Raw genomic sequence first — 22,363 nt, forward strand, 5'->3', positions numbered from 1 at the left:
TACACCAACTGATGCAAATATTACAGTCAGTCATGTGACACTGACCGAGCTTTCGCTGGTCAACTTGGTAACAAACAGCCCAGCTCTTTCTACAAAACCATCTGGGCACAAGAGATGGAATAATAAGCCCACTAACTGCGTGCTAGAGCAGTGCACCAGAATGGAAGTGTAACAATATTTATCAGACACATCTCAGAACTCAACATAAAACCTCAACATCTCAACATAAAACCAACGCTTTGTGCGGCTTCACATAACAAGGAAGGCAGCCCCGAGCAACGGGGCATCCCACGAAAGATATTTTTACGTAGTAGTCATGCCCGCCCGCCAATCAGCCACAGGCGAAACAATCGGTAGTCCAATTACGCGGTTAAACGCAGGGTGCAACGTAAATACGCGAGACGAAAATGCAATTGCTTGCAAGGCGTTTTGAGCAAAGTGTCACGTGCGGTTCTAGGCAAGTTGCGACCTCTCACGATAGTATTGGGCTTAAAAGTTTTTCGCACATTAGAAGGTATATCATACCATACTGCTCAACGGAGATGTACTACACGGTCTACGAGAGGCTAGGGTGGGCACACGACCACGCTGCCGAGAAATGGTCAATCTGCGAAGACACGGCGCCGCTGAGAACTCGCCGCTGGCGATTTGACGCTCTGTGGAAACCGAGTGCGTGCCCGGCACAGGCCCACCTGTTTAGGAGCTCGTCGCCGACTTCCTCTTTGGCCACTTCCCCGTTGGTACTCGGCGGTTGCTCGCCCTCGCACGACTCTCGGCTGGTGGTGTTCTCCATGGCCTCCCCGTTGCGAGCTCCACCCCGATCTTCGCTCGGATGTGATAACATGCGGCCGTCTGGGGAGTACTAAACTGTGCAGATGATGTCTAGCCAACTGTGCCGAATTTCTCACAACATCCCAGCTCTGTGAACTCACGAAGGCACCCAGCTATGGACCTTGCAGAAGCGGGTGCAGAGAAAATAAAACACACGAGTATCGATAGCGATTAAACATGGAAGGGCGAGAGCAATTAGCCGGCGAATTGTGCATCAACCTCAGTGTCGTATTAAGTTCTTACATCAAAAATAAATATTATTTTTACACAATATACAAATTTTAAGTTGTTTTTTTTTTTGCAGTAAGCGTAGCTCAAAGCAACAAGCAAGCACGAAAACAACTTGTTTTGGTTTGTGTATTTACTAGTAGGTGGCGCTGCAAAAACAAGGGTAGGCATTAGGCATTAGGCCAACATCAAAAAAAGAAAAAAAGTTTTTTTTTTTTTTTTGTCGAGCCTGGTGGCATACTTGTCACCACCCCGTTATAAAGGGGACGCTCATAGCATCCATCCATCCAGGTGTTCTGTGGTACGATAGCGTGGTTCAAGAGGACTTGTGGGGAATACTAGACACACTCGGTATGGAAGGTGGAGTCACTAAACTTTTAAAGGAAATCTATAAAAGTAACAAGGTTGTTATGAATTGGAAAAAACAGGTATCCAAGCCCACAGAGGTGAAACGGGGACTTAGGCAAGGGTGTCCACTGTCACCCTTGTTATTTATGCTGTACCTACAAGGATTAGAGGCCAAATTAGAGGGAAGTGGACTTGGCTTCAACCTCTCTTTAGTCAAACAAGGAAAACTCATTGATCAGGCACTAGCAGCATTATAGTACACAGATGATATAGCGCTAATGGCCGACAACAAGGAAGATTTGCAGAGATTGATGGACATCTGCAGTAATGAGGGAGATAGGTTAGATTTTAGATTCAGTAAGGAAAAATCAGCAGTCATGATTTTCAGTGATAACGAAGGTAGTGAGCTTAGAATACAGGAGGTCACGCTAGAGATAACAGATAAATACAAATATCTGGGCATATGGATAAGCAATGGGACAGAGTACCTGAGGAAACACGAAATATACATGACGACTAAAGGTAACAGGAATGCAGCAATGATGAAAAATAGGGCACTGTGGAATTACAATAGGTATGATGTTGTGAGAGGTATATGGAAAGGGGTCATGGTTCCTGGACTGACGTTCGGCAATGCGGTCTTGTGCGTGAGATCAGAAGTTCAAGCAAGATTAAAAATTAAGCAACGTGGAATAGGTAGGCTTGCTTTAGGAGCTCACGGGAATACACGAAATCAGGGAGTACAAGGTGATGTGGGATGGACATCATTTGAAGGCAGGGAAGCTAGCAGCAAGATGAAATTTGAGAAGCGATTGAGAGAAATGGGGGAGGAGCGTCGGGCTAGGAAGGTTTTCAGCTACTTGTACATGAAGAATGTCGATACAAAATGGAGGAAGCGAACCAGGAAATTGACTGGTAAATACTTAGAAAACAGCAGGTGACCAAACCAAAAAGAACTATCGGTTAAGAAGAAAATGAAGGAAACGTAGACTGACATGTGGAGAATTGGCATGATTAGGAAGTCCGCACTAGCTAGAGATCTATCAAACTTTTAAGCAGGGAATTGCCAAGGAAAGGATCTATGATAATACTCGGGGTAGTTCTCTGCTGTTTGAGGCCAGGACGGGAGTACTGCGAACCAAGACATATCGGGCCAAATACGAAGGGGTAGACACAGTATGCAGTGCGTGTGGAGAGGAAGAAGAAACTGCCGAACACTTGATAATGTTCCGTAAAGGGCTTCACCCTATAGTTCAGGATGATGGCGCAGAGTTTTTCAAAGCACTGGGGTTTAGGGACAGGGAGGGCAAAATAGACTTTAAGCGGGTAGACTTAACTAGAAGGACGTTATCTTATTGGTGGCTAAAGTTAAGGCACGAGTGAAAATTAAACCCTTCACTGCAATGTACGAATCCTCAACCTCACTATTTAAAGGGAATAAATAAATAAATCTAGTTTTTGATTCACTAAGTATTACGGCTAGGTGGCGGTAGCCACCGCCCAAATCTAAAGGGTACAGCCACATCCATCCCAGGGCATAGAATTATTTTATGAAACTCTATTGGCCAGGGTATGCCACGGGTCAACAACTACTGTTTAAAAACTGCGTCAACGGGATGTATTTCGAGCTTTAGCTGGCCCCTTTTGTTTTAGTATGGCGAACTGGAACGGGGCAGTAAGCCGTCTTCACAGCAAGCCAATGGGACAGTGCGGACCACTGGTGGTAGTCGCTTCTGTGAAGACGCCAACATATGATGTACTGGAATGAAGCAGTGTGCCGACTTCATTCATGTGCTTCATTCATGTGCCGACTTCAATAATACAGTGGTGGTCGCTTTTGCGATGACGCCACGAGCAAGACGCTACCATCGAACGGTAGCGGCCAACGCGCGTAATTGAAATTTGCGCTGCCGACGTTTGCAGATTTTGAGTAAAACAGTCACATAACGCGATCGAAATTGAAAATATCTCTAAGATTAAAACAAATGGGGTCGCATTTTTGATAGAGGCGATAATCGTTGAGGCCGTGTGCTTAGATTTAGGTGGACGTTAAATAACCCCATGTGGTTGAAACTTCCGGATATCGAGTTCTCCACTACGGCGTCTCTCATAATCACATTGTGGTTCTATTATTATTAATTACTATAATAGTTTTAAAATCTGGGTCGATTCAAAGGAACGATAGCGAAATAACATAACGAAGCAGCACATACACATGTCGTTTTCGAGTGCCTCAAGTTTTACCTCAGAAGGCGACTTACCTAGGGAATTTACGGGCACTACGGTATCGTAAGTAAGGTAACGAAGGCGCTATCTTTGCTCAATAGCACAAGGTAGCTTGAGACGCACATGCCTATACCACTAACATTGTGGGTGAATTATGTTTTGAAGTACTTTAAGTGTCGCGCGCTCGGATGCAGCTGAAAGATTTGGGCGTATTTAAAAGGAGATACCTCAGTACCGAAGGTGGTGAAAAAAAAAAAATCCGAAGGTACGACCAGGTAGCGAATGATTCATTTTCCGGCGCGTAGCACGTGTGTTTTCTTCATATACTTTTGGGCCGCGTTTTGTTAAAGAAAAAAAAAAAACTGTTGTCGCTACCGCACATAACTGTGTCTCTTTCTGCGTACCGTACGTGTGGAATTGCATGCAGTTACCAGCTTGCTGCATAGAAAAATATTCTTCGATCCGAAATTTCGAGGAGTGGCAATCGCCCTTTATCCTTGCCTCATCTCTCCTCCCCCACTACCCTCAGACGTCCACGGTTGCAAAATCCGAAGGATATGCGACTTCGTCCATACGATATAGGCAGCAGCGTGCCAGCTAAAAGGATGTTGGTCGAGCGAGGCACTGCAGTGCCCCCGCCTTCGTTATTAGCCAGCGAGAAGACAACAGAACTCAGAAGCTGATCGCCGAAAGGCGGTAGAAGGCCTCGTCCCTGACCCCGACTTTCAAGGCAAGCCTCTACCATAGTCGAACGATAAAGTTCATCCATACATGCGGACCCACTTAGTGAATAGTCTATCACAAGTCATTCGCCGGTTTGGAAAGGGGTGCTTTTGATTACGTGGTGCTGGGTCAGCAGGGATCGCAAAGCAATAAAGAAACACGGCACATATTGTCGAGATGTTACAAGTGTCGTCTGCTGGCTCATCGTCTGCTCTTTATTGCGGGTGCTAATATTTACAATAAAAAGTGAATGTAAGATAAGTTAAACAACTGCTAAACATTTTCATAATTTTGATTGCTCAAAATTTATACATATCATGCTATTTTAATCAATCGATGCTGACTTCAAGCTCTGAAACGCGCTAAGCGAAAAAAGAAAATTGATTCTTTTAAGCTTCACAGATGGCGACGCTGTCGTCGGGCTGTGCGTATTCGCCTTTAGATGGCGCCACATGCCTCGTCAAGTTGACTGATCTGTTGGTTAGTTGCTAAGTTTCCGCTTTAGCTTTCGCTCGCGGGTTTTTTGTTGTCTCCACTTGCTCGCCGTCGGGTGCTCTCCAGTTCTCCCGTGGGCTCCTCTGCATTCTGGATAAGACTCGGTGAGGTGCGTGCGGTGGTGTTGCGTTGTGTGTAGCGGTCGTGTCAATCGGATTGGGTGCTGCCGCCGGTGAACGCCCGAGAACGCTACTACTGCTCGGGCACACGGGACTCGCAGACACAAGATATGGCTATCGTTTGGACACTTACATAACCAGGTAAGCGACATCTTCTTCGCTACCCAAGGAACTTCCGAACCCTCTTGCCAGTCTCCGCCCCTCGGCACCGGTGCTCGGGTGTTCGGCGATCGCTCGGCTTATTGCCATCGCGAGTACGTATCACGCATGACAGATGCACCTTCTCGGCAAGTGTGAGCGCTTCCATCCTTCTCCCCTTTTTACATATATTTCTTTTTGGCAAAGAGACGGAACGCGAAGGTGTACAGCCAACCTCCGCCAGAAATCACCACCTCAATGAGTGGCAGCTGATGGTAGCCGGTTGTCTGATGATCGGCGAGCATTGCAACACATGCGGGCGCAGGTTGCGTGCCGCACGGAGCACACACGAATTCGCCCAAAACGGTCGAGCGTTGTTAAGGCTCATTGATCCATTCTGGGACGGATTGATTTCTGATGCGTTCTCTGCTTGAACTGCGTTACCTCGGCGCTGCGGCGGTGTGTCTCCTGCGTCGTGCGGCCCACTTCGAGATGCCGTAGCAGTTCCGCCTGTTCGGTTGCATCTCGAGATAGTGGATCTGCACGGACGGGAAGTCGGCCGGTTCACTCCCCCTCCCGTTTAAACCGAGTATTTTATTTGGGCGTTGCAGCGCCTTAGAAATTTCCTCGAGTTCGACGCTACATGCATAGAAAGGTTGGGTCGACCACCTCAACTCGAGTGGAGCTCGAACCAACTAAACCGAATTCAGCGGATGTCTGTTGAACGCAGGTCTCGCGTTCTACTACGGTGTAGTCAACTGCGGTGTAGTCAACTGTACTTCGAGTGATGGCTCGCAAGCGCGAAGCGTCAATTTGAGCTCGATGAATTCGCGTAGCCAACTTAGTTAAGAGCGTCAAACGGACAGTATTCGCACAAACTTTGTGGTGGTTGCGGCGTTTGTATCTTGCTAGGGAAATTCGTACTAAACTTTGCATAAACTTACTGGCGTTCAATACCTGTGGATTGATCTAACTTGTTTTACGTCGCCCACAAAAGATTCGTGTCCACAACTGTTTGCAGCATCGTTCGTCATTTCTGTAATGTTAAACAGATTTAGTTGGGCGTCCGCAGCAGCTCTGCGGACGCTCAACTACATTTGTCTATTTTGACACTGGACGCTGGCAGAAAAATCAGCCTGCGCATTGTGGATTGCATAACCACAAATAGGAGGTGCTGAACGCGGTATTCTCGTGCACCTCACCTAGTTCTGTAATAAATACAAACGCACTCGGGGGAGTGTGCCACCCCTGGAAATAAACCCTGGCTGCGATCCTGGCGCTGCTGAGTTGCACTGCGTTCAAAGCAGAATCCACGCGAACTGCGTCTTGCACTTCATTTCAGTAATTGCACTATTCCACTCAAACCGGTATTCGGAAGTACTTCGGTTTTCGAAGATGTCCCTGCTTTGGGGGCCCGCGCTGAAATGTCTCGATGAAACGTCCACCAACTACAAGTTTTGTTCCTCAATCCGATTCGCGCCCAAGTCGCGTGACCTTCGACGTGATTACATACGAGGTTCTCCCGCGCAATTATCTGGATTGGACCTTCTCGAGACGTGTCGAAGCCGCTGATGCGAAGGTTAAGACGCCGCTTGCGACGGGGTGCCATTCGTAACCTTTCGCGCGCGCTTTGGGTGCGATTTATGCTACTGCTGGACTTCATCCGCGTCCGAGTGGTGAGCCGATTGTGCGTGCTTCGTTTGCTGGCTTTCCACTGCGTGTTGTGGGCGGTAAAATCGGTACAATAATCCTCCAAGAGGCGGCCCTCTCTGGCGGCCGGCCGCTCGCACTGGGCGCCGCATTGCTGTGCGTCGTGTGTCGGCCAGTGCGTGTACTGTTTCTTCTGGAAGGAACTGCCCGAGCGGCATGTCATTTCGGCTCGATCGTGGTGCATCGCCTGCCCCGTCTGGAATAACGGCTCATTGATCGGCGAGCGCGTTAATCGACCCCCGGCGAGGCGCTGCATATTTATGCACAGCCGTACAGGTCGATACGTTTTCTGCCTTCCTTGCTGTTTCGATACCGAGGGATGGAGTCGCGTTCCGTACTACGGCGATTACATCGTGAGCGCGAACGTATGCTGCTTAACTGGCTGCAGATGTGCACCTTTCTGTCAGCCCCGAATCTTCACGATGTCGCTTTCGCAGGCAGAGGTGTGTGAGCGTGTACCTCGTTTCGCAGGTCAGGCTCCATGGCTGTGTCATTTGCATTGTACGTCCACATTGACTCTGTATAACGCGTTGTCTATTCGTTAGTTTTAATAAATTTATAGTTGTGATCATTCGCGTGAGATCATCAGCCTGACTACTCCCACTTCAGGTCAGAGGCATCTCCCACGATCCGCCAATCAACCCGGTCTTGTGCTTTCCGTTACCACGTTATACCTGCAAACTTTTTTTTTATCTCATCGGCCCATCTAACTTTGTCTCCCCTTCGTTCACGTAAGATCAGCCGCGAATAATTTTATTGCTGAATTGTTACGCTTTTTTTTCCCCCTCTTTAGTCTCTTGATTGACGTCTCCGTAATTGGCGCAAATTAAGACGGAAGTAACACGCCTCAAGTCGGGGGTCGTACCTTGTCAGTTTCACTCTTTTCACCCGACGTCGTCGGCACCGGTTGTCTCATCAATAATAGGGCACCTGTAATCGCCAACTCTACCCGAGGACAATGTTCACGGAATCGAGCCGTGCGTGTTCGCATCGACTCCGAAAAAAGCGATGAATGAAGTTTTTCGTAACGCAGGTGGAACCCCAATTGTTCTGCTGCTACTCGATCTCTCCGCGGCAGCGTTCTTTTGTCCGGGTGTATCGACGTCAGCTCAACGATGTGACACGCTTAGGTACACGCTGACAGTTGCAACTGTTCTTCTCTCTCTCTCTCTCTCTCTCTCTCTGCGCCAAGCGGATGTATAAAGAAGGATGAGCTGATTAAATTTACGTAATCATTAGCTTCTGCTACATTGTCACAGACTGTTCGCTATATTATTAAATTCATTTTTCCAAAAAGGATTGTTCACCGATCGATCATGCATTACAGGAGTCTATGAAGCGAATGACTTTGATATGTTCGAACTAGTTTGCCTATGTTTTTGACACGATGCCATAAAACCGGCTGTGCTATATATACCACGAAGAAATAGTATAAAACAAACTTAATCATACTGAAGCCGGCATTTTGTTGTAGAAAAGTGGGACGCATATTAACTCATGCGATCACATCATCCACTACCATGGAATGAAACGGGCAAAACAAGTAGTACATAGGAACGTTGTGTGCAATAGCCGCATGCAGAAAAGCGCCTGCAAGACTTCCCGTAGAGCTGTCGCTTGTTCCTGTAAAACGATGCTTGACCGCATACACCAAGTATTTCTTGTCGATTTGGTTGTCCCTTCCAATGTCTAAATGGCCGAGTACCGATGTTGTACCCGAGTATATGTGCCCAACTTTTGAAGAGGTGTATGATATAAACGAAAAAAATATTCCCATGTGCCGTTATCCAGCATTATGCTTAGCGAAGAGCGTGCCAATTTCGCAATGCCTGGGGACTGTGCCTCGACGCATTTATCAAAGTTTGTGCACGATTTTTAAAAACGAATGATCACTTGGAGCTGAAATCGCCTCTTTAGAAAACCAGAAAAAAAGAAAATAACCTGATATGTTTAATGATTTTTTTTTAAATTCTGGACGAAAAGAAATTTAAGACGCTTCCTTGAAAAAATAGAACAAATTTCACCGGCAATAGCAGCAGGTTTGAAGCCAGCATTTTTTCATCCTCAGCTCAAAAGCTTGACCTTCCCGTGTTGTGCCTTTAGCAAACAGGCGCTCTTGTTCTGCTAACGTAAATGCCCGGTTAAGTATAGAAGATAGTGGTATCCGGCGAAGGTAATATACCCAGATAAGTGTTGACAATCTGAGTCCTGATAAGAAAACTGTGTCTGCTAACACACACACACGTTGAGCAGTAATGTTCGATCGTCCTATACTAGTGCTTTCTGTGGAAATTTCTGCGTTGTTTTCTTTACGCTGCATGGCTCTCAAACATGCTGACCACATGCGGCCCGAATACTTTTCGCTAGCGGCCCGTGGTTTCGCAAGGAAATAAAGCTTTAGCAACCTTATTTGCTTAATGGCACTCGCAATATATTCTCTTCAAGCTATTATAACGCTTTATTCGGATAATCTATGCGTGACTGGTCTCAAGAGGCTGTTTGCTTATTTATTTATTTATTTAGATAACTATTTATTTGTTTTTGTGAGCCACTCCATGTAGTGCCCATGTGTTGTAGCATAAGCATGACGAACATTTTATAATATGCGACCAGATGTTAGAGATTCTGGAGTTCGGCATTGATCGGTAATGGCCCATATATAAGGCGACGAAAAGGCGTTCTTTCAAATCGCGACGTTAAGCGACATTTTGTTCAAACTTTTGTACAAACGGACGTGCTTGAGTACAACTATGCATATATATACCTCGGGAGTAGCAAGAAACTTCGAGCGCCAACTACAGATATGACGGGGATCCAAAAGTGAGGGCACGACGCCAGCGCTACCGCGATCACCTGAAAGTTTATTAATAAGCTAGATCAAATATACGTACCCATAACACGTCACAAGCTGCACATGCGCACGTGTGCTGCGTGCAATACCAGGCACTATCACAACGTGTCTGTACTTGCTACCACCCTCTTTCCTTTAGGAGCGACACCTCTGGCGGCTCCCGAAAGAGAGCGCGTGTCTTGTCTCCTTTGATTGATTCATATGTGGGGTTTAGCGTCACAAAAACCGCCATATGGTTATGAGAGACGCCGCATTGGAGGGCTCCGGATATTTCGACCACCTGGGTGGGTTCTTTAACGTGCACCCAAATCTGAGCACACGGGCCTACAACATTTCCGCCTCCATCGGAAATGCAGCCGCCACAGCCGGGTTTATAGATACCGCGACCTGCTGGTCAGCAGCCGAGTATACCTTAGCCACTGGACCACCGCGGCGGGGCTCTTGTCACCTCTGCTGCATGTGAAAATGAATGCTTACCTTAAATATTATATGAAAGTATTCATGCCTCGGGGAAGCGCTGGCGACGTGTCGATCGCAACTGCGGAACACTTTGCGCATGCTCCGTCCATTTATTGTGCATGCTGACTCCTCAGCTCTTGGCCAGTCGCGGCCAACCCGGGATTCGCGACCGCGCTCACCTTTATTGGCGAATCGGTGTCTATACGCACAGGGCATAATGTTTGCCGCTAAGCCAATCGGAAGCGCCCTACACTATATAGTGCAGACTCCATCCACTCAATGCGTTAATCCTGACCCGAACCGTGCTGTGCAGAACGAGATGACGTTGAAACCTCGACAAGCCGCGGTCCTGACCGCGAATGCGTTGCTTCTAAACGCACGAAATGCGTGCAAAGTATGGCGTAGAGCTATGAACAAACCCCCGTTGACATTGCATCTATTTTCCATCTGTGCACCCGCTACACGTAAGAATTCACGAAGCGCCGTTGGTATACGACACGGACACAGGAGCAATGATAACGAAGTGTACGTGTGGCCGACCGTGAAGGAGTCGCCAAGCTTAATTTCCAGTTGCGCCTAATGTCTTGCCCGTCTGCAATAAACAGCGTAGTACCTATTTGAGCGCGCAATAAGCCATTGGACAGGTGCCATCGAAGGAGGTCTTGTGCGGGACGCGTAAACATTCGGGTAAACAGCGCTGCAGTGAAGTCCATTGGGCAAGGCCGGACACACGCAGGCGTGGCTTCCGGCAGTGGCCGAACCCTGCGTTGGGCCGTGTTTCCGGGCACGCACAGCGGATCTATACGCAGTGCAGATTTATGGTGGCCATTACGGCGAAATGCGGCGCTATAGCTCGTTGGGCACGTGTGTGCACACACTCCCGCTTTATCGAGCATAAACATCTGACCTCTGTAACGACGGTTCACCCCTTCTTTTAAGGGCTGTGTATACCGCCCTTACCGAACGGCCCTCGAGAGGCTCTAATGGCTAAGCTCTCCATTTCACGCAGAAAAGTGTCAAGTGCAGTGTTCGCCAGAAGAGCTATATTCGACTTGAAACGATTTCCACGTTTCAACTCGGTATTACAGACGAGATCGCGCGTTCAGAGTTGCACTGACGTCATCGAAGCTGCTGTGTTGTAACTGGATTCGTTACGTCATGCGAATGCGTCACACGCGGATTCTTCCGTTGTTCTGGTGCAGTGTCCAACAAACATTCTGGCCTCATTTTCACGACATCGAAGCAGGTTATCGCGGCCGCTGCGAAATTGCTGCCTTGACGTCGTCGGAGCTGCCGTGTTTGTATACGTTTTTAGAAGCTCTTCGTCCGCGGTGGCATCACGCCGTAATTATCGGTAACTATAGCGCGCGCCCGAATGATGACGACTGTTGCCTTCGGTTTTGGGACTACATACATCTGCGACGTTTTCTTGCCGCATAAAATTCTTCGGATGACTGCAGTATATGCTGTGGGAACGAGGTGATCGGGCTATGTCATTTACTGGATCATAGAAGCAGCACACGGCGTACGTTTAACTTCACTGCCAACAAACGTAACTCAATGAGAGAGAGAGAGAGAGAATATACGTTTATTAGTACTGTCAGTAACTAAAGTGGGTAAAGCCCTTCGTCCAGAGCTTCACTGCTGGTTCGCAGAGCCTGGTCCAGGGTTTCTCAAGGCCTGATCCGAGAGTCGCGTCTCACACGACCATGCAGTGTGGTAGCGCGTGTGCTTGTATGAGCATGGCCTCCGTGATGGCGGGCACGGATCCTCCGTCTCGGAGGACTTAATATGAGCGTCGAGTTTGCCGCAACGGGACGCGATGGACAGCTGTATGTAATGTGGTGGGTACCCCTCTGCACCAGGGGCAGTCATCTTCATATTCGGAAAGGTGTAATTTAAAAAGTGTGAGTATATTGGGGTACGTGTTCGTCTGAAGACGCCGCCAGTCTCTCGATTGCGCGTTCTGTTTAATTTCGGGTGAGGTGGCGCCATAATGCGTCGCTTCTGCCGCTGAGCTTCGAGAATAATGTCCGCTCGACCGCTTGGTCGTTCATTGTAGTCGGGGGATGTGGGCCAGTATTCACAGGCGCTCCTCAACTCGGAACTCGACCTCAAGAGATCCAGAGAACTCGATCTCAAGAGAACTGCAGATGGTTCCGTGTTAGATGGCCATCAACCCAAGGTTGGCGGCGACCTGTGTGGCCCACTCCACGACCCTTAACTGGACGACTGGGTCTGAGCTGGTCAACACGGCCTTAAATCGCAACGCGAAATAGTACTCAAGAATTTCTTGAGGTCAAGTTTTGAGTCGAGGAGCGTTTGTGAATATACGGGTCATGATGTCGTCTACAGGCGCTTCCGTCGCTCGGTATGCATACTTGCGCAAGCGTGTCGAAGACGGTCCTTTCGTTGACTCATGGCAGCGGCTACTATATTTGTAGTCGGAGGTGCATTTTCCTTTCCCTCACTGCTTTGATTCGTGCATCGCCATGCATGTAACACACACACACACACACACACACACACACACACACACACACACACACACACACACACACACACACACACACACACACACACACACGCACGCACGCACGCACACGCAAGCACACACACACAAAGAGGGTTTTCAAAGCTCCTATAGGGAGTTTGTAACCACGTGACCTGAAACTCCCTGGGAAGTTTCAGATCACGTGGTTAGAAGAAAATATTAAGGTATTAGAAGAAAATACTAAGGTCACGTGGTTAGAAGAAGGTCAGGTCACGTGGTTAGAAGAAAATGCTAAGCTCGCAAATGCGCGCAGCTATTATCAGAGTTCCGCACTTTGGTCATGTTTAGTTTGCCGCCTTGGCGATGAGAAAAATCTTGCAAGTTCCGCTCTGATTACTATTTAGGAGGCGTGTTCACTCTTCGCATCGCTATCATCTACTGGGCGGGTGAAGTTTACGTAAACGTATTCTCGATATACCGAGGAGAGATGATTGCTTAATTAATGTTCGCATTGATCGTGCCATTCTTCGTCGTAGCTGCTTAACTGCGTTCTTTTCTTGTCGTCGATGATGATGAGGGCTGGCGTAACTCTTCGCGCGAGAGCTTATTTTTTATTTATTTATTTTTTTAATTTTGAGAGCGCGTCGCACAGTCGGGCGCCTGTTTTTTGCGGAAAAGTTCATTTTTTTTCGAACGCCGCTATCTACGTTTTCCCGTCGTGCGGGCGGAACCATTCGACGCCCATGGGAAATGTCGGGGAGCTCTTTCTCGGTAAAGGGGCCTCGCGATTGATTATTCCTCTTTTGCGGTGCGCCGGAGTGGAGTGTGCAAGCAACCGCTCGACATTTCGTTTTGCTGAATTTGTCTTTCCGTGGCAGGCAGCAAGCGTGTCAGTGTTTTCCCAGCTCAAGCTGCTTTCGTGAGCCAATCAGATGAAAGAGCATATACGCTATTATCTGCGTGTTCTTGCACGGGTGTTGCGGTTAAATTCACAAGAGTTTGAAAATGCTTCGGTAGTGCTTTGAAAGAAATTTCGCTCAGCCGATGTGGGATGTATCGAAGCCTCATTAGAGAGCTTTAGTGACAGGGCCCCAAAGTGTCTTGCTCGCGTACGCCTTTGCGTTCTTTCTCTATGGTTGCGGCCTAAAAGAAACTCAAGAGCGCGCGCGCTATACGCAAGCGGCTTGTAGACCCCGGCTATATAGTTCACTGTATATATACCCCAGCACTGAAGCTCTCAACTAGTGCGCTTTACCCTCCGAAAGATGCACTGCCGATGCTAGCTGTGACGTCGGCTTTTGTACTCGCGCAACGTCCCCAGAAAGGAGAAAATCCTCCTCTACTGCTGCGCGTGCTCGGATCACTGGCGGCGATACTTTCGCGAGATTACCGCCGGCAGGAGTCATATGGCACATGTCTCGTGAAGTCTCGCCAATTCGATGTGCCGGAAGCGCAATTCATTTCATGTATAAGATGATGATGAAAACTGGCCGTGGCTTGCTTCCCACCGATGGTCGCGTGTTATCGTCTTGACCCCGAGGTGGACGGTGTCATGTTGTACCGTGCGAAGCCGCCTTCCCGACGCCCTGAACACGAATATGCAGCTGGCCCTCCTCAACCAAGTCCAGGGAGCCGCAAAAACATTTTCAGCCCTGTATAAGGGACCACTGAGCCAGTACCCCTTTCAGGCAATAAGCATTTGCATACACGGAGTGTATTGGAGGGCGATGTTATGTCCAAGCGGGTTGCATTTTCAGCAGGGCGTTCCTGCGTCAACACGTTCCTGCACGATGGGAACAGCGGCTCGTTGGTTTGCGCCATCTTCCGATTGCCCGTGCATCGTTTCACAGCGCCGAACCTGTTTCGTGTGGCGCGCTGAGTTTCTAGTTTTCAAGGCGAAGGTCTCGTCACATCATCAGCCTGACCACGCTCACTGCGGAACAAAGGCCTCTCCTAAGGTCTCATGCACCCCATCAAATGTAAAAAGGGACCGTAGGCGTCGTCGTGGACACGAGTGGCACCTAACGCCATCATCTTGATTGTGCCTCTCAAAGGGCTCGAGCTTGAAAGCCATGCGATGCAGTCATGATCCTCATCAACAACAACACAGAAAATGATTGTTATAATGATTATCATGATAATTGAATAAGTTCAAGAATAAAGTGACGATGACCGCACCGGCTGGCTTTCGCCTTCGAGATACATAAGCGACCCTTGCTAGTTTATGCGTGGCGGACATGTAATCAACCGGTTCTATCGGTGTAAGTGTTAGCTAAAGCGGTTTCGCCTGATTTTTAACCGCAGAAAGTGCAGGCCAAGACTTTTCCAGTCTTCACGAGCTCGTGGTAATCTATGGCCTGCATCGTGTCGAACGTACAGGGCCAAGGCAGATACGCATGAAGATAAGGTCATGTCTTTCGTATCATAGTTTTGTTTGGAATAAAGAATATGCGAATGAAATCTCGCTTTACCTTCTTTGCGGGATATACCGAATCGGAAGAATGGTTGATTGCGTGTGCGTTGTATTTGGGGTGGCAAGGGGACAAGGTAGAAAGCGCGTGTGCCTATTGCTCACCGCAGTGCATGCCGTGGTTGGGTGTATGTGGTGTTCGTAACGCTGCTTAAATAGAGCATCCGTTCGTAAAGGGAGCTGTGTGCCGCTGTGTGTCGTCTATTGTCTTACGATGTCGTCAGAACCTTATCTTTTCATTACCACGCAGCGCACTGTAACGCACACATGAAGTGTCTCCGATAGCGCGTGCTGTAGTTCATCTGACAACCCGACAGGAGAGTCTTTCATCGTGAATTTGGTTTACAGCGCAACACTAAAAACACGGACACAATTGGAAAGGAGCAAAAAAAAAAAGGAGCTGAGTCTCAACTAATTTTTATGGAAAATTGAATGGTGAAACACACACACACACACACACACACACACACACACACACACACACACACACACACACACACGCGCACACACACACATATATATATATATATATATAGCAAGTGGGCGAAAAACCGTGACATGCGCAAGACACAGGACACATTCCGGCAGCGTCGTCATACAGATGTTCAATATCGACAAAAGTAATCAATTTTTTTTTCATGCCGTAAAACGGACTCCTCACTCATACCGCTCTTGTCTTTAATCGATATGTTATGAACTCAAGCAATTTCCCTCGTCAATTGTTTCGCCTGTTTAAAAATGACTGTGGTTTTGTTAAAGATGCGACGACATTCACATGACCTGCAGTGAACCGGCAGACGGAAGTTTCGCAACCCATTGAAGTGAGAGCCCATGCTCTCTCAGTCGAACATTATTCGTTTGCCGTGCACGTACGTATTCCCCACCCCATGATAGTGAAATGACTTACGCAATTAACTTCTTTGACATTCACGATGAATCCCAATCAGCTGGCCCAACTTGCCGTCTTACTTCCGGAGTACCTTTATCTGACTCCGACATGGCACTCGGCTTACGCTTGCAATACTGCATATACAGGTACCGTGTTCGATTCTCAGTGACGACAGCAAAGGGATGCGCGACGTATGGTGCAGCGCTTTGCTGATTGACTTGATTTGCAGCCACTCAAGGCTGCAGCTGCGCACCGTCCTTCACGAAAATTGCCTGACCTCGCCGCTCTTCGCCCGAAGTTGCCCCCACTGACTGCGATTTGTGCTTTCCCGAACAACAGAAAACGACTCGTTGCTGAATCTGTGAAAAAGTAGACATTGACTTGCGTACTGCGCTCGCGTAGCCAGGGTAGGCCGAGTATCGCATGCCGCCGGGTTGCTCGTTGGCGACATAGCTCGCTGCGTGAGAGTCAACCGGGCGAGACGGTATAGGGATCTGTCGAGGGCCAATGAGCTTTTTATAGAGCAGGAAGTGGAACAAACCCGAGAGCTCTGTCCCGACAACGTTTGCCTTCGTCACTGCGGGCTTTCCCGCTGGTGGTCCCCTCGCGGTCAGTGTGCCGCTGTGGGTCGCATTCATGACGGAGCGTGGTGAGCTGTATAGTGCATCGGCCACCCATTCTTGGTGGAAGGGAGCGTCAGACAATAACTTGGTCCGATCGAGGGGAGAAATGACCGAAACTTTCAACCGTTTGCATGAGTGTTGAAGTCATCTTATTGAAACTTTGTGTCGTCACTGTTGACGACACAAAGTTCTTGTTCTTGTGAGCCTGCATTTTTTTTCCCTAAATGTACGCTACTGCAGTCTTTCTTCTTAGAAATTATCAATAACTCAGCATGCATCGGTATTTGATTTCTATAGAAACAAACTAACCTTTGTCAAACTATTAGTCCAGTTATTGGGGCGGTAACGTCGAAGTATATCATCGCCTTCTTTTCCGGTTGGCGATGCGTAACCCTGTTGTAATCGTGCTTCAAAAAATAAATCAACGAAGAAAAGCTCGCGCTGATGACAAGTAACGTCTCGTCGCAGGCTCATTTGGTAAAGTACCGGTCGGAGAATAAAACTTGACTCGGATCATTCGTCATTCGAGACTAAAAGGACACCGAACACACAGGAGAAGCATATACAGCTTTCAAACACAGATTTCATTGGCATATGTACGCAGCTTGGGCACGTTTCGGTCTCTCGGTGGATTGTGTGCCGCGATATTCGGGCAGTATTTCATCCATGCGGAACAGCTGAGAGCCTATCGCATCGCTTGTGTTTTACAGCGGGCATATATGTCAGCCGGAGGTGTCATGAAACAGCGAGCCGAGCGGCAAACAACCGGATGTTGCTTCAGAAAGCGACCAGGGAGCGTCTTTACGACTGAGCTGTATACATGTGTCGCTCTCAAACTGAAACGCTGCGAATAGACGTTGTATAGTTCGATCAGAATTCTCCCCACTTCTGGGGCCACCTGTCGAGATCCACGAACAACAGAGTGCCATATGGGCGCACTTGTCCAGCCCTTAGGAAAAACCGGAGGATTTCCAGTAGGCACTGGGAATCGAACCCGGTACTTGCCGCATTGCGTAGGCGGACGCTTTACCATTTTGCGTCCGTTGCGATTTCGCCACTTAGCGTGTTATTTATGGGTGCAGCATGTCGAAAGGAGGCCCTATCAATAGCGGATGCAGAGGGGAGTACTAAAAGCGATCGCCCCTCCCCCCACCTTTCTCTTCAGTGCTTGTCGTTGACCTCTTATGACCAATTACAACAAATAAGTGACCGCTATGAGCACACATTAACGATATTTATGCTTTGCAGGAGTTTTTGTGCTAATAAAAACAAAAAAGTAAGGCTTTCGCCCCCCTTCTCCGGTGTTACTTCAAGCGACCCCTCCCCCTCCCTCATATGTGTCGCTGGATCTGCCTATGCTGGCTATAAGGTTCTCGAAAGGCTTCTGGGGCTCACCGTATAACCCACCACAGACTTGGGGACGTATTCGAGCCCCGGCCGCTGCTCTGTGAGGCAGAAAATTTGCACTGCCGGATACCTGTCGGTAAAGTAAGTGCAATCATTAGCAAGCTTAACTCCAATGCTCTGCTGCGTGTGCTGAAACGGTTTGATGGACGGCAGCGCCGCTGCTAAGCTTGAATTCTGTTGCCGAGATGTTACCCATGCATGAAGACATATTATCTAAGCGTACCAAGGTATTATCTCTGCAACAGCGTTCAGCGTTTCGCGGCTGGCATCAGTCAAACAAGTCCACGTCACGCTGCAAAGCGTTGGTGTTCAATTTGCTGCCGACTGTACACATACATGCGCACTTTAGGCCATGGTGCACCGGCAGAACGTAGCCTATTGGGAGGGGCACCTATAGATCCTCTATAGAACACTGTCGGCACGCAACCGCTAAGGACCTACGTATATAAGGTCGCCCTCTTTCTTTTTTTTTTCTTCTACGCATGGATTGAAAGTTGCAGTGAAAAACGTAAGAACATTTACCCTGACGTTTCGGCCGGGAATATTTATCAAAGCTCGATACAGTTTTTTTTCCCCGCCGATAAACGTCAGAATAAATATTGTGCTGCTCGCTGTATTTTCACATTCGACCTGCACCAGGATCACGTCAGTAAATTTTGACTAGCACTCGTATTTCTGCAAAGTAGCGTCAATACCTCCCCCCCCTTTTTTTTGTTCATGGTAATAGTCTTTTTTGTGATGAAGGTTGAGTAGGGAGAAAGTCACAAGACGGGGCCCCTCTTTGACGCGATAACTTATGTTGGATGAAGGTTGTACTTGTTGTAGTTCGGGCATTTTACCGCCTGATGTCAAAGCTTTCCAAGAAGTCGCGTACTGAACTTTTCTTCAGGGAAAATGTTTCGGTACCTGCTATTTCTTTTACACCTCTCACGAAACTTCGATCAAAACTTGAAGCGCTGCGAGATGATGACAGCTGCTTGTCAAGAAAATTAGCGAGCGACAATGGGACTGTGTCGACCTTCCAGGGGCAATCGCTTCTCCCGCAAAGCCTTGATGTCCATCAGAGGTCCGCCGTGTTCGCTCCGTTGATGCGCCTCTGACGTCATCATTCGCCGGAGAATATGCAAACCACACGTGCCTCATGCACGCTGTGTGTTCACTACATGTGTTCGCGAAATTTCGATGCAACTACGCTCCTACAACTCACCATTTTACCCTTATCGCCACGAGCTGTTCGTTCTTATCGTCCATATATGAGAGCGCTTCCCCATGCGGCATTGCGCAGGAAGCCAGTACAGGAGTACGACACCGCTGTCTCCGTTAATACGCGTACAGAAAGTGACACTTTGCAAAGTGGTGATCCGATAAGCATTCGACGTGTGGCAGAAGTGTGGCAGCTTGGGCTAGTTGGTATGGCATGACGATAGTTATAGCGCGAGAACAAAACGACGACACATAGACAAGAAGTGTCCTTCGTGTCTCTGTGTCGTCGTTTTGTTCTCGCGCTGTAACTATCGTCGTTGTCTTGTAGTCGAGAGGGCGGTGTGGTACTAGGTCTGAATGCACGCGCGCGCGTATGTGTACGCGGAAGAGATTTCGTCGCGGCATCTATTGTCGTCGGTCTGTCTGTCCACACGCATGTAGTACACGCGCGCGACCGGCAAGACAATTGTCCGAATGGGCCGCGCCATGTCGTCGTGGGCACGGAAAGCGCGCCCCTTGTCGCGAATCCCGATGAACGGCCGCCGCTGCTTGTCGACGCTCCTCCTCCGCCTTCTTGCACGTTCCGCCGGGAAGCGCTGTCCGGGGGCCGTTGCAAGGTCGCGCTACGTGTCCTCGGCGATGCGCCGGAATGTGCTGGCAACCGTGCAAGCGACGTGGAGTTATGGTGGCTGTCTGTCGAGGGTTCGGCGTTCTCGTGGCGGAGGAAAGACATTCGAGTCGATCCCCCATTCTGCACATGTACGTGCGTGTGTTTTTATGTGTGCACGTTTATTAACATAACCTAAGGAAGACTGAGGACACTGCAAATTTTTCGTAATGTGACAGAAGAGTGGTCCAGTACTTCTGAACAGGAGTAGCCGGCCGGAGGGCGCTGCAAGCGGTCTCATCCGCTGAGATCTCGCGCAACGGAAGAAATATAGGGTTCACGGGCGCCCATCTTGTCACCCTGTTTGCGACCTTGTTCGCCAACTTTGTCAGCAAACCGCGTGGGTCAGGCTTACGCAAGTCCTCACGCGATTGCTATCTCATATTGCAACATGAAACGTCGAGCCATCCAAAAGCCTCATATCGGCACAACCCAGTGTTCATATCGGCACGCGCACGTTGATGGAGGCGTTGGTACACACACTGGTTCAAATTGTACTGGTGTGTGTTACGTGAGCGCAGTGTTTTATACGTAACGTCGCTACATCCAGTCTTGCTAAGGTGACGCATGCGTCGCCTTAGCAATGCCTGCTATGCTATGACATCCAGGATGGTATTTCGATGAAATAGGTGTCTTTTCTATAGCAATTTCAGTTGGACATGTCAGCCACGTCATCGTGTAGGAGTGCGGCACGCAATATACTCCTTGGCGGACCGGTGGCGCTTCCACCGCGTCGGCCGGTGTGTGCGAGAGGCCGTCCGTCCTTGAACTCGACGCCAGCGCGAAGAGGAAGTGGGCGCCCGCATCCTCTGCAGGTCGCTTGCGTCACACAGCCAAGGAGAGCGAGGGAAGCCGGAATTATTCTATAAAGTAACGCTGGCCGGAATGGCCGTCGCTGCTGCTGCTGCGAGCGTTTCGATCGGCCTTCGAGCGGCTCCACAGGGTGGCGAAGAAGCGTCCAACATTTTCTCGATTTACACGGGAGAAGATCTATACTATAGCTACGAACAGGCTCCAAGACCTTGTTCGGCAGAGGCCTTCCGGGACGGAAGCCTCATCAGTCCGACGTCGTTGTGATTCCCCGCACGTGCTCCTGGACTCGCACCAGCGGGAGGTTCAGTTTCGGTCGCACATAATGACCCCGTGTCTCCTATAGGTTCAACGACATTGTCGCGCCGCCCTTTTTTTTCGACAGAGGCCATTCGGCGTCGATTTGTCGTCCACCGCCCGGGGCGCCCGCCGAGCAGGTATATAACGACGGCCGGTCGAACTGGTTCGCTCCTCCTGCAGCGGTGACGGACACCTATAGCTCTGTGGCTTTTATCTCGTCCTCAGCGAATAACACCGCTTCGGATAAGGAGTGCACGCGGCGCCATATACGAGATTGTTCGCTTGTGCAGCTCTGTGAAGATTGAGGGCGCACTTGTACGCCACCTCTCTCGTAAGCGTGTATTGTTTGAGTCTGGCGCTATCTAGATTTCTCGCCAAGAACTCGCGTCCGTTGTGCGGTGTGGAAAATGCGGCTGCGTTGGTTACACATAAAACACCTAGGCTATAGCCTGCCCGCCAATTGATAATGGGCTAGTTATAGCGCGAGAACAGACCGATGACACAGAGACAAGAAGGACACGAACGACGCTCGTGTCCTTGTCTCTGTCCTCGTTCTGTTCTCGCGCTACAACTATCGTTACGTCACACCAACTAGCCCAAGCTGCCACACTTCTATCATAATGCGCGTTCGGAACGTCAGTGAAGGCTTGATTTTAGCGCGCTTGAGGCCTTTTTAGTTTTTTGCTGATAATGGTAAAGGCGTTGAGCTGCTGTGGCCGCAAGATAGTATAGTGACGGCTATGTGCTGCTGTGGCCGCAAGTTCCATAAATATTTCGTTTCTGTCTCGTAATTTCCTTCTGGTGAAGTGAACGTGGTCAACAGCACGAATGCTCACAGATCGGAATCATCACGCTGCAGGGAGGGCTCTTTCGTCACCGTCGCAACTCTCGCCCGATGTTTTTTATTTGTTTTGTTTTTTTCTGCGCCTAGGTAGTTGACGCGCCGCTCCTGTATGTGACGACGCGCGATGCTGAGACAAAGGTTTCTCTCGATGACGTCGGAAACCGGAATTGGATAGCGGCTCGTGCATGTCCCCTTCTCACACTGCCCGTTGTTTCACGTCGTCCATTATACGTCGTCCACATCTAATCTGGGCATTCGCCCTCCTAAGGGCGGCACCTGTCCTCCTTCAAATGGAGACCAGGTCCTATATACTTGAACTAGCTGGGGCTCGTCTATCATGTACATTATTGTCAAGAGAGCTGAGTGTATACATTTTCCACGTCATAGCGCAAGTAAACTGCGCTTGAACATTCTATTTGCAATAAGTGACTAGCTGCCTTTAGTAGGGCAAACTGCTCAGCAGGAAAGCTAGCTTTACAATTATGAAAAGGTTCTATAGACTCTATACGACCTAGACGCCGATCATAG

At 48.9% G+C, this 22,363-nt stretch overlaps 2 protein-coding genes across 2 annotated transcripts in view; one reads left to right on the top strand and one right to left on the bottom strand.

Moving 5' to 3' along the window:
- Nucleotides 1-991, bottom strand: part of Nmt (N-myristoyl transferase) — a 63,302-nt gene extending 62,311 nt beyond the window's left edge. The window contains exon 1 of the mRNA XM_037434366.2: nt 693-991. Coding sequence (XP_037290263.2) covers nt 693-844 — 152 coding nt within the window. The 5' untranslated portion in view covers nt 845-991. The remainder of the gene's footprint in view (nt 1-692) is intronic.
- Nucleotides 992-4,839: 3,848 nt separating this feature from the next.
- Nucleotides 4,840-22,363, top strand: part of LOC119185259 (putative polypeptide N-acetylgalactosaminyltransferase 9) — a 181,887-nt gene continuing 164,363 nt past the window's right edge. The window contains exon 1 of the mRNA XM_037434349.2: nt 4,840-5,111. The gene's annotated coding sequence lies outside the window, so the exon portion shown is untranslated. The remainder of the gene's footprint in view (nt 5,112-22,363) is intronic.

Source organism: Rhipicephalus microplus, chromosome 1 (assembly GCF_043290135.1).
Source record: "Rhipicephalus microplus isolate Deutch F79 chromosome 1, USDA_Rmic, whole genome shotgun sequence".
Lineage (NCBI taxonomy): Eukaryota > Metazoa > Arthropoda > Arachnida > Ixodida > Ixodidae > Rhipicephalus > Rhipicephalus microplus.